The sequence below is a fragment of the Artibeus jamaicensis genome, unplaced genomic scaffold (assembly GCF_021234435.1).
Source record: "Artibeus jamaicensis isolate MK-2021 breed Jamaican fruit bat unplaced genomic scaffold, CSHL_Jam_final scaffold_847, whole genome shotgun sequence".
NCBI classification, from domain to species: Eukaryota; Metazoa; Chordata; class Mammalia; order Chiroptera; family Phyllostomidae; genus Artibeus; species Artibeus jamaicensis.
Genome location: NW_026522057.1, coordinates 739,711 through 752,977, shown reverse-complemented (window position 1 = coordinate 752,977; position 13,267 = coordinate 739,711). Strand labels below are relative to the sequence as shown.

Below are 13,267 nucleotides of genomic sequence, written 5' to 3'. Positions count from 1 at the left end.
TAGGGTTTACTCATTATGAATAATGAACAATGCATATATAAGCGAATGCCAGTAATGCGTATGTATAGACAGAGATTTCCCGTGTGAACAGCACCGGCTCGTTTTGTATGTAATACCTCTAGAAGTTTGCTTTGTGGATAAGTGAAAGGGAATGAGTGACTATTTCTCTAGAATTTAGTATGTATAGCTTCTTTGCAACTTCAGAATATAGTTCAAAATCTTTTATTTTGTTCATTGTAGTCAGATATTACTTTAAGCTCTCTGGCAGGCAGTATCAAAGTTTGTGAGTTGGAGGCATCCAAAATGGTAGTAGTTGATCACTTCTGGCCAAGATGGAGGCATAGGTAGACACTCTGTGCATCCTCACACAACCAAAAGAAGGACGACAACAATTTAAAAACAAGAAGTAACCAGAACTGACAGAAAATCGAATTGTGTGGAAGTCCGACATCCAAGGAGTTAAAGAAACATTCATCCAGACTGGTAGAAGGGTTGGAGGCAGGCTGCCGTGGAGAGGACTCAAGGCAAGGGTGCAGCTTGTGGAGCAGGCGGTCCCACTTTTGCAGGCAGATAAACGGGGAGAAACAATTGGGGAGTGAAACAGACTGCACAACCTAGGTCTCCAGCACGGGGAAATAAAGCCTCAAACCACTGGTTGAAAACACCTGTGGGGGTTGAGGCAGCAGTGGAAGAAACTCCCAGCCTCACAGGAGAGTTCCTTGAAGAGACCCACAGGGTCCTAGAATGTACACAAAACCATCCACCCAGGAACCAGCACCAGAAAGGCCCAATTTGATTGTGGGAAGTGGGAGAAGGAACTGAAATCCAGCAGAGAGCGGAGCAAGTGCCATTGTTCCCTCTTGGACCCTTTTCCCACAAGACCCCTTCCCCACACAGTGTCACAATCCAGCCACGTGCATGGGGAGGGTAAGAATAGTATAGGAAATGCAGAAGCTGAAGAACTTACATGTATGACCCATGGACATGAACTAAAGGGGGCAAGTGTGGGTGGGAGGGGGTGTGCAGGGTGGAGGGAAGTGAAGGGGGGAAAATGGGACAACTGTAATAGCATGATCAATAGGATGTATTTAAAAATGGTGATTGTAAGCAATATATTCTTCATTTTGGGGGAGGCAGAGTTAGTTTTTGGAGAATATCACTTCATACATTAGCTTTAGAGCTTTGCACAGGAGAGTCAGATTAGAAAAATGTAACTCTTTAGTATTTATGATAATCCAAACTGTAACACCTTAAAGATTTTTTTTGCATAGTTTTTTTTTTTTAAAGATTATTTATTTTTAGAGAGAGGGGAAGGCAGGGGTAAAGAGGGAAAGAAACATCCATGTGTAGTTGTCTCTCATGCACTCCCTAGTAGGGACTTAGCCTGCAACCCAGGTATGTGCCCTGACTGGGAATCGAACCAGTGACCCTTTGGTTCACAGGCCAGCGCTCAGTCCACTGAGCCACACCAGCCAGGGCTGCACAGTTTTTTTAAAGACTATTTTTTAGAGCAGTTTTAGGTTTGTAACAAAAATGAGAAGAAGGTACAGAGATTTTCCATGGACGGAACCTTCTGCTCCCACGCATATATAGCCTCCCCCTTTATCAATCTCACTTATCAGAATTGTACATTTACCGACTCTACATTGCCTCATCATAATCACCCAAGATGTTTATAGTTTACCTTCGGGTTCACTTTTGGTGTTACGTATGTGTGGCATATATTCCATCATTATGATACAGAATATTTTCACAGCCCTAAAAATCTTCTGTGTTCTGCCTTTCTCTCTACCTGTTCCCATCTCTGGCAACCACTGATCTTTTTACTGTGTCCATAGTTCTGTCTTTTCCAGAGGTTTATATACTCGGAGTTCTGTGGTGTGTAGCCTTTTCAGATTTGCTTTTTTCACTTAGTAATATGCATTTAACTTTCCTCCATGGCTTGATAGCTTATTTCTTTTTAGTGCTGAATAATACTTTATTATCTGGCTATACCACAGTTCATTTATCTGTTCATCCACTGAAGGACATTTTAATTGTGTCCAAATTTTGGCAGTTATGAGTAAAGCTACCATAAACACCCATGTGCAGATTTTTGCGTGAGCATACATTTTCATTTCCTTTGGGTAAATACCTAGAAACACAATTGCTGGACCCTATGGTAGAAGTATGCTTAGTTTTAGGAGAAATTTCCAAAATGTCTTCCAAAGTGTCTGTACCATTTTGCATTTCCACCAGCAGTACAGGAGAATTCCTGTTGCTTTATCCCCTCCCAACATTTGGTGTTGTCGGTGTTCTAGGTTTTGGTTTGTAGTGGCATCTCATTATTATTTTAATTTGCATTTCCCTGATGACATATTATGTGGAACATTTTTTTATGTGAGAACCTAAGCTCTTTTAAATATATTTTCTTATTCTAGCCTTGGGGTAACTTTTATGAGATAGGCAGTGCAGATATTTTTTTTTATTTCAGGTATGCCAATAAGAAAAATGAGATGTAGACAGGTTTAATGACTGACCAAGATTTTATGAGCAAAGTAAGTAGTTGAACTGTGTTTAAATATTTTTCTGACTCTGAGCCCTGGGTATTTTATACCATGTAGAAGTATCCTGTTAGGTCCACTGTAATTGAAAAATAAAAATTTAAAAATCCTGTTAGAATTACCAAACTGTTTTTACCATTCTTCAAATTTATATGAGAACATGTCATCTGGGTCATAATTCATAGAATAAAATACTTTTATGTGCATTATTTATTTGACCCTCACAAGCATTATTTTATCTGACCTTCACAAGCACTATAGCTAAGCCTTGTAAGTAGTGATATTCTAGGCCTCATAAATTATATATTATTGAGCCATAACATGAACCTAGTTTTCTGAACTTCAAATTTTGTGTGCTTCCCCTTGTCTCTTAGTATTATTGAATAATGTGCATACTCTATCCTTGGAACCTGTTCTCAGGGTGATGACATGAATTTAATGGAACAAGCGAATTGGACAAGAGTGAAATGCATTAAGAGTTTCATGGGAGTGTCATAGCTGCGTGTACACTGATTTCCCACTTGGCACCTGACCTCAAATCGACTAACACTCAAATGTGATTAAAGGGAGCTAACATACCATAACACCCAGAGCAGTAGTAATGGTTCATTTGCTACATGGAAAAGGGAGGTTTTTGTGTGTTCCAGCAGATTTATTTGCTGCCAGATAGGAGGAGAAAGTTGTATTTAGAGATAATGGTCCTTTTAAGGCCAGATGACTAAAGATAGTAAATGGTATTACAGTAGATTTCTTTGATAGGTAATGTTTTTCTCTCCTGAAAGCATTTTTTAAAAATGGTCACCACAATCGCTAGCTACCAATCCAACGACTATCAGTAAATAAGTGACCACAGAGTAAAATAAAGCCTCTTTTGCTGATCTAATTGCATTTGACAGTTTTCATCAAGTTAACTCCAAATGAACAAACCCTATTGTGAGCATTATAATGATGATGATGATGATGATGATGATGTTAGTAAGTATGATTTACTTATTTGATTCATTGATTTAGTCATCAGATATTCACTTGGTACCTACTAGGAATGTCATTGTGAACAAGACTGATCTGTTCTCTTCAGGGCTAACAAGCAGACCCAGAAAATAAACAATTAAGTAACCAGTTACAGTTAAGAGTTGGAACTATATAGAGGGAGGCTGGGAAAACTATGTATAAGGAAATCTTACCAGAGGAAATGAGGCTTAAGCTAAGGTCCAAGAATGTACAAAAAGAGTGCGGAAAATGATTTCAGGGAGAGTCCAATAGATGTGAAGACCTGTAGGCGAGTGAGAGTATGGCATGTCTAAAAATCCATGACTGCAACAAGACGGGAGAATTGTGTAAATGACCCTCAAGAGGTAGGTAGTAGTAGCCAGGTAGTGTCTTGTAAGCTACTGAAAGGATTTTAGAGTTTATTCATTGAGCTTTAAGAAGAGGAATGACCCAATTTTTTAAAAGATCTTAAATTTTTTTATTTTTGTTTTATTAATTTTTCCAGAGAGAGGGGAAGGGAGGGAGAAAGAGAAGGAGAGGAACATTGATGAGCAAGAGAAACATAGATTGGTTGCCTCTCACATGCCTCCCGGGATCTGGCCTGCAACCCAGGCATGTCCGTTGACTGGGAATTGAACTGGCAACCTTTCGATTCACAGGTTGGCATTCAGTCCACTGAGCCACATTAGCCAGGGCTAAAAAAGATCTTTTTAATGCAGTATTTGTTTAATTAAATTCACATAGTATTACCTAAAAAGCAGATGTTAATTACATGATCTGTGCAAGACATAACATTAAAGTTAAGGAGACAAAACTAAACTAAAGGGAGACCAATTAGGAGGGTGTTACAGGACAGTGCTGCCTCGGGCTAGGAAATATAGCAGTAGAGAAAGTGAAATTGGTGACTAAAGACAGATATTTTACAGGTAGGATTGGTAGGACTTGATGGATAATTGAATGTGTAGGGTGAGAGAAAGTGCACTAACAAGAGTGACTCTGGCCCTGGCTGCTGTGATTGAGTTGGTTGGGCATTGTTTCTCAAAGCGAGGGGTTACCAGTTTGATTCCCGGTCAGGGCACATGCCTGGGTTGAGGGTTTGGTTTGCGGTCAGGGCATATGTAAAAGGGAACCAGTTGATGTTTCTCTCTCACATTGATGTTTCTTTTTCTTTCTATACCTCCCTTGAGAAGTAAATAAATAAAATATTTAAAAAATAGAATGGCTCTGGATTTGGTGGTACTGTCAATGAAATGGAAAACAAAGGAGGAGAATGACTGAGTAGAGGTAAGTTGAGTTTTTAGATGTGGTAAGGGCAAGGTAGTTAGTTGTACATAGAACCATATAGCTCAGGAGAGAGAACTAGGATGAGGATACAGATTTGGGAATCATCTTTCCTTTTTAAAAGATTTTATTTATTTTTAGAGAGAGGGGAAGGGAAGGAGAGAGAGAAACATTCCCATGCATGTGCTCTGACTGGGAATCGAACCAGCAACCCTTTGGTTCTCAGGCCAGTATTCAGTCCACTAAGCCACACCAGCCAGGGCATGGGAATCATCTTTTAGTATGTATGTAGAGAAGAGAGTTTCTAGGCTGAGCTTTAAAGACAATTTAAAAAAAGATTTATATTATTTATTTTTAGAGAGAGGGGGAGGGAGGGAGAAAGAGAGGGAGAGAACATTGATCGGTTGCCTTTTGCAGGCCCCCCGACTGGGGGCCGCACCTGCAACCCAGGCATGTGCCCTGGGGAATCAAACCAGGGACCTTTTGCTTTGTGGGATGATGCCCAGCCAACCCAGCCACACCTGTCAGGGCAAGAAAAATCAACTTTTAAGGGTCTGATATGATGAGCATAGAGCCTGCCAAGGGTTTTGAGTAGTATTTTCATAGATAAGAGGAAAAACAGTAGAATGTGGTTTCATGAAAAGAAAATCTCTCAAGGTGGAAGAATGAATGATCTGTCAGATGATGCTGAGCATTCACGAAAAGGAAAGAAAGAAAGAAAAGAAAAAGACGATGGACTGAAAATTCAGTGGAGATTCTTTATGTGGACGCCATTGGTAACCTGGAAAGAATGGTTTAAACAGGGTGGTAAGATCTCGGGATATTTGGAGTACATGAAGAATGAATAGAAAGTGAGAATTTGGAGATGAGGAATATAGACAACTTCAAGAATTGTGGCTATGAAGTGATAAAGAATTGATAAGGGAGTGGTTGTACAGGAATGTGTAGTAGTTTTAAAATTTTCTTCTTATTTATTGATTTTAGAGAGGAAAAAAAGGAGATAGAGAAACATCTATTTGTTGTTTCTCTCATTTATGCATTCATTGGTTGATTTTTGTAAGTGCCCTGACCAGACATCAAACCTGCTACCCTGGCGTACTGGGACAGTGCTGTAACTAGCTGAGCTACCTACCCAACCAGGGCAGGGATGTATCATAATTAAGAGAAAAATTTCTTTCCCTGCCCCCCTTATCACAAGGTGGGATAGGTTTGAATATGTTCAAAATGCTTTTTGGAAGCTAGTGGAAGATTGTAAAGAATATGGAGAATCAGGGGTTAACTAGTAGTAGATCATAGAAGGCTGAGTGGGACAGGCTTCGCCTGACATTGTGTTGTACTGTCAGATATTTCCAGCCTAGTTTCTAAGAGAAAGTGATGAGGCAGAGAATTTAGTTGTTTGCCTGAATGAGATTGCTCTAACCTCAGCCAAACTTTCTGATTGTGTAGCTTTCCTCCTCAGCCTGCTATAAATATTCTCTGGCAAGGGAATGATTGGGAAATCATTGTTATCTGGACGACCTTTATCTTATTGGAGACCACTGTTTGTTCCACTTTGTGTTAGGCTTGTCTTTCTGGGACCAGAGAACTTGGCATAGAATGTAGTGATCTTGAGCCCTGGGCATTTTGTCTTGCAAATGCAGGCTTTTGTTTGGATGCAAGGAGGGGGAAAGAGAGGTTGAAGGGATGGATTTTCATGGATGCTTTTCTCTGCCTGTAAAGGAATTCATAGACGGGCACACACGCATTTTGTAGACTTTAAAAAAATTATTATTGCCCCCAGATATAATCTACTATGTTACTCATTTAGACTATTCAAGAATCTAAAACTGTCATGTAGATTCAAAGAATGATATTCCATTTTATATATAGTTTCGGAAAGTAGAAAAAGAGGAAACACTCCGCTAGCACAATTTATGAGGACAGTATATAATCATGATGCTACAGCTGATAAGGACAATTTGAGAAGAGAAAATACATAGGCCAGTCTAACTTATTAAATAGAAACCAAAATTCAAAATGAAAGCCTACAGAGCTATATGATTAAAAACTATATAATATTTAAGGAATAAATAACTCCAATCTTATACAAACTCCTTCAGAAAATAGAGGAGGAAACCCTTTCCAGGTAGATTTAGGAGGCCAGTATAATTATGACATCTCAATCTGACAAATGCAGCTAAAGTAACAGCAGAGATTATTATTCCTCATGCACATAGGTGCAGAAATCATTAATAAAGTATTAGCAAAACAAATGTAGCAACATATTTGAGAAAGTCAGGTTTAACTCAGAAATGCAAGATTGGTGTAATATTATAAAATTAATCACTTTAATTCACCACATTAACAGAATAGAGGAGAAAAACCATATGGTCATTTCAGTATATACAGAGAAAATACTTGACAAAATCAATGTCCATTTATGATGGACATAAAACAAATGTCCATCATAAACAAAGCTATAAACAAATTAGGAATAGAAGGGAACTCTATCAGTTTTATAAAAATTATCTGTGGAAGAACCCCTACTGCTAACATCAGATTCATTGGTAAAATATTGAATTCTTTTTCTCTCTGTGATAAGATGAGAACCAGGTAAGGATGTCTATCACAGTCTGAGAAAGTGGAAAGAAGTAAAACTTTATTCATAGAGACCATTATTATTTATATAGAAAAATTTTAAGGAACCTGTCAAAAATTATAAGTTGTATTGAATTTAGCAAAGTTGGATACACAGTTAATATATAAAAGTGGATTGCATTTTATACTAAAGCAAGCAATTGAAAAATGAAATAAAATTTATTATAATAACAAAATATCTACTTAGGATAAGCTTACTAAAAGAAGTGTACAGTCTTTTTGCTGAAAACTATAAAACATTATTTGGAGCATTAAAAATAGATCTAAGTAAGTGGAGCAATACTAGGCTCATAGATTAGAAAACGAAATATTAAGATATCATTTCCAAATTGGTCTGTAATTCTCACAGGCATTTTTGGTGAAAATTAATAATCTGAATCTAACACTTATATGGAAATGTGAAGACTTTAGAATATCAAAAACAATCTTGAAAAAGAATAAAATGAAAGGACTACATGATTGAACTTCAATAATTAATATAAAGTTACAGAGTCAAAGTGTGGTGCTGGCATAGATGGAGAAATAGGTCAATACAGTGCAATAAATAGCCCAGAATAGTCTATTCTATTATAATTTGACTTTCAGCAAAGGTGCAGTAGCCATCTGTTGAGGAAAAGATCGTGTTTTCAAAGAATGGTGCTGGAGTAAGTTTTTATCTATGAAAAAAAGAACCATAATTCCATCTCAAAATTGCCTCAAAATTAATTCAAGTGGGTCATAGGCCTAAATATAAAAGCTAAGACAATAAAGTTTCTAGAAATAAAATAATGGAAAATATTTTTGTGTTCTTGGCATGAGCAAAGGTTTCTTAGCTAAAGACATTGATAGTGAAATTATTAACCATTAAAAAATATTGATAGATTAACCTTCATCAAAATTAAAAATTTTTGCTCATCAATAGACATTACTAATGGCAAGCCAGAGACTGGGAGAAAATATTTATCAAACATATCTGTGAAAAGATATCTAGAATATATGACAAACTCTTACAACTCAATAATAAAAATATAAACAGCCCAGTTTTTTAAAGATTTTATTTATTTATTTTTAGAGAGAGGGGAAGAGCGAAAGAGGAGAGAAACATCTATGTGTGGTTGCCTCTTGTGTGCCCCCCCCACTGGGGACCTGGCCCAGAACCCAGGCATGTGCCCTGACTGGGAATCGAACCAGCGCCCCCTTGGTTCGCAGCCCATGCTCAATGTGCTGATCTGTACCAGCCAGGGCAATAGCCCAGTTTTAAAAAGGGCAAAGTCTTTTAAGATACGCTATAAAAGAATATGTCCTGATGGCTAGCAAGCACATGAGAGGATGCTCAGCATCCTGCCATCAGGATAATGGACACTTAAATCACAATGAAATGCCACTACACACAAGAATGGCTAAAATTTAAAATACTGATATCATATATTGGTGTGAATGTAGGGCAATTGGGATTCTTGAGATGACTTTAAAGCAATTTTTATGTTATTAATGAGTGTAATGTATTAGCTGGAATATGGAGCAGTTGAAACTCCCATACCTTAATGGGAGTGTACCATGGTATAATCACTTTAGGAAAAAATCTAGTAGTTTCTAATAAAACTAAACATGTACCTATCTCATGACCCAGCAATTCTACTTGTAGGTATTTATCTAAGACAAATGAAACATAGGTTTATTCAAAGATTTTGTAGGAATGTTAATAGCTCAAAACTGTGAATAACCCAAATGTTCATTAGTAGGAGAAAGTATAAATGAACTGTGGTATTCATATGATTGGCTATTGTACCATCATGTGCAACAACACAGAGTGATGGAAGCCTTATAGAAAAAGGTTCATATGAAGTTCCAGAGCAGGCACAATTAGTCTGTGTTGAAAAATTGGCATGAAGAAATAGTGGTTTGTCAGGGATTTACTGTGGAAGAATATGATGGAACTTTCTGGATTGGTGGACATGTTTTATATTATAATAGGGGTTTGGGTTACCTGAGTGTACATATTTATCAAACTTATCGAAGTGGGTATCTGTTTGAGGGTTTTGAGCAGGACTGCTGTGATCTAACTCACCTTTAAAAGGATCAGTCTATTGCGTAGACAGTAGACTACAGAGGGAAAGGGGTAGAGGCAGAAATGGGTTACTCTTTAGGAGCTGGTTGAGGGAGGGACCATGCTGGCTTAGATTGCAGTACCAAAAACTAATAGGGTTTTTCATAATTCACTTTGTAGAAAAGCTTGACCTAACCTGAACTCTTTTGGTAACGAAATTGAACTAAAATCCTTTAGAGTTTTTATTGTATTTACGGTGGCTATTATACATTTTGCTACAGAAGTTTTCATGTGTTTAATGTATTTTGTTGTTGCCCTAGTCTTTGTTGGGGTGTTATGTACAAGAGGGGATCCCAGAAAACCCAGAATTATCTTCTGCAGGGTGGGCCCTTGTAGTACAGACTCACTCAGCTGGGTGAGTATTCTAGGAACCCATCCTTGTCAGTGTACCAGCTGGTGTTGTTGGGAGAGGCATTCGGTCTCAGTGAAATTTTTTCCCATTTTATGAAGGGTGATTTATGAAAGCACCTGACCACACTCAGCTGAGTGTTCAACAGTTTTTGACCAAAAAACAACATGACCCCCTGTGCCCCACCCTCCCTGTTCACCCAGTCCCTCCCCTAGTGACTTTTTAAATTTCCCCTGATGAAAAAAGTCTTCAAAGGGAAACGTTTTGCTGATGTTGGACAAAACATAGCAGAAGCACTAAAAGGCATCAAAATTGACGAGTTCCAAAACTGTTTTGAGTGATGAAAAAAAGTCTCAATAGGTAGGTATACTGCATCAAGTGACTGGAGTTTAAACATGTAGGAATAAATATATAGTTTTTTAATAAATTCTGTTTTCTGGGTTCCCCCTTGTATTATATGTGTATACTATCACTTTAGTATCCCCCCACCAAATTCTGATTATAAAACATGACTAAATCCAAGGTTTCTGTTTAAAAGAGTGTAAGCTTATGTCTGTGGAGATAGTGGAAAATGGTTGTATTCTGGATGCATTTTAAAGTGAGAGCTATTTAAAATCCTGATGGATGGGGTGTGCGGTATGTGAACAATATAGGAGTCCAGACATCCAGGGTTTTGGTCTTACTCCCCCCAGAATTTACAGTTGTCCCTCTGTGTCTGTGGGGACTTGAGCATCGGTGGATTTTGGTATTCGTGGGTACTTCTGCAACTAATTCCCTCTGGGTATGGAGGGACAACCATGCATTTCTGGAGGAGTCAGAAGATACACATAGATTTTTTACCATGTGGGGGTTGGTGCCCTCAATCCTTGCTTTGTTCAAGGGTCAAGTGTACATCCATATAGGTGAATTTCCCCAGGTATAATGTTGATTGATGATAGCAGATGAACATATACACTTTGAAACTATGTATATATAATTTAAAAACTGTACATACAATTAATGAATGTATATGAAATAAAATATGACAACATATGAAAAAGAGAAACACAAATTAAGAATAGTTGTGAAGTGGGTACCAGTGGAAGGTAGGACCGGCAGATAGGAAGCCAGTCACAGGGGCCCCAGCTGTTTCTGTAGGGGTTCTTTGTCATGCCAGTGGTGTGTGTAGTCATCTCTTTGTTACAGTGTTTTCTGCATATATCTACTCGTCTGAAATGTTTTCTAATTAAAAATAAATCGCATTTCATTTGTTTCATATCCCTGGTGCTAATGGCAGGAATCCTTCACAGGTGCTCAGTAGTTAATGGCTGGCCTGAGGAGTGCCTGGAATCTGCACTGGCGAGGTGGTTCCCTCTAGTGGGGAAGTGTCACGAGTGTTCTAGGAGCACTCCTTTTGGGAAGGAAGTGAGGTGATACTTAAAATTTCTAAGAGTTAAGAGACAAAGTAAAAGGTTATCATTTAGAAATATGTAGTCTTTGCCATTATTAAGATAATGCTATAAATCTCCTAAGACACTTAGGGTAGACCTATAAGACTCAAATGGGTCCTCTTTTCTAACGTATTTGTATTTTGTTTTCAGAAGGAGCTGAGCCTTCCAAGAAGAGGCAGCTTGTAAGTAGATGATGATTACCATTGTAGTTTTGATTATACTTACAATCTCCTGCTTAGAAATACATCCTGGGAACTCTTTTTAATATTATATAGAGGGATCCCATTCATGAGTGTTTTTATTCCCCCTGTGGATTCCTATCTTTGCCAGGGAAGCTGGTGGGCCAGTCAACTTTTCTTGCTAAGTCATACCCCCCTCTCACCCTGTCTCCCCACCCCAAATCCTCTTCTGTGTCTCAGTGTTTGCATGGCATTTGGGGAAAGCTGCCACTTAAATCCTCATCACAGTCCTATACTTGTGACAGTGTTAAAATGGAAACTCTTGGCATCTGTATCTGCCCCACACATGGTCCTAGGGGAGAAGCCAACTTTTCTGACAGGTTGGGGCAAGGGCAACAGCTAAGTTTGGGGACAGGGCTGGAAAAGATCTCTGTTTTACCCATTTGTTCTGTTCTGGCTTCAGGGTTAGGGCAGGTTGGGGAATTATCTTTACACTTCAATTATTTCTTATATTTTCTTTGCTTACTTTTTCTCTAAGAATTCTGTTTGTGCAGTACTTCAAATTTAGGAATCATCTAGAACAACAATTTCCAACCTTTTTCATTTTGTAGCACACATAAACCAATTACTAAAATTCTGTGGCACACCAAAAATATACACATATATTTGTCAGTGTGACCAAGAGAAATAGGTATAATTCTTACATTTTTTTTTATTTGACAATCTTGGGAAAAGAGGTCAGTGCCCCTAACTAGATAGTCAGGTATTGCATGTTTTAAAAATTCTTATGCCACACTGGTTGAAAATCACTGACCTATGATGCCTTTTTAAATGCAGATTCTGAATTTATTTGAATTAGAATCTCCATGTTGAGGTCCAAGAACCTTTACTTTATACACCTGTACCCAACACTCACCATGATTTTGCTATGAGGCCAAATTTGGGAAGCATTAAGGAACTAGGACTATGACAAAACAGCGGCTTTGAAACTTTTTTGTCCAAAAGCAGATGTAATTGAGAAGGACACAACAGTACTCATGTTTATTTATTAAGTATACTTTATTTATACATTTTTTAATGTATGACATACACAGTAATTCTTTGTTACTGTCATTTCTGGATTTTATTTTGTAAAAATGTTCTAGTGATTAAGTTGTCCTCTGAGAATTTTGTAAAGCTTTGGTTTATGAAAGCTCATTGTGATTTGACTCAAAACTATGAGTCAGTCTAGACCATGTAAATTAGCTTTGTAAATGTGGATAAATCACCTTATCTCTACAGCTCAGTTCCCTTATCTGTAAAAGGAAGTTACCTTATCTGTAAATGAGCCTGTTTCTCTTTTTTTGTACCTATTAGAAGGATCATTTAATATATATGATAGAGCTTCATTTCTTATGGTTTTGTTCTAGGGTGTGTTAGTCTTAGAATTCTTGTGAACATACTGGGTTAATTTCAGATACATTTTATTAAGAGTCACACTTCTTTCTTTAAATTCAATTCTAGCAGTGGGTCTCAATTCTAGGTTAGCAAGTGTCCTGAGTTTTCTAGAAACTGGGCAAGCACACTGCCAGGACTCAGTGAAGTGATGCACCAAGTAGGTGTACATACCTGAGAGGGAGTGGCTTGTTAGCATCATGTTCAGCAAATATTTGTACTTGGTCACCTTCCTACTATATCCAGCTTTGTGTTTGTTTGCTTAATTTTTTGGTTCCCTCTGTTTGGAAGTTCTCTGAGATTTGTCTTTGCTAAAGACAAATACAGATGAATTGAAT

At 37.9% G+C, this 13,267-nt stretch overlaps 1 protein-coding gene across 11 annotated transcripts in view; it reads left to right on the top strand.

Annotated features, from left to right (window-relative positions):
* MAST2 (microtubule associated serine/threonine kinase 2) overlaps nt 1–13,267 on the top strand; it is a 166,346-nt gene that overhangs the window by 63,018 nt on the left and 90,061 nt on the right. For all 11 annotated transcript variants that reach the window (XM_053660533.1, XM_037149817.2, XM_037149816.2 and 8 more), the window contains exon 4: nt 11,467–11,498. In XM_053660533.1, the coding sequence (XP_053516508.1) occupies nt 11,467–11,498 (32 nt within the window). The remainder of the gene's footprint in view (nt 1–11,466; nt 11,499–13,267) is intronic.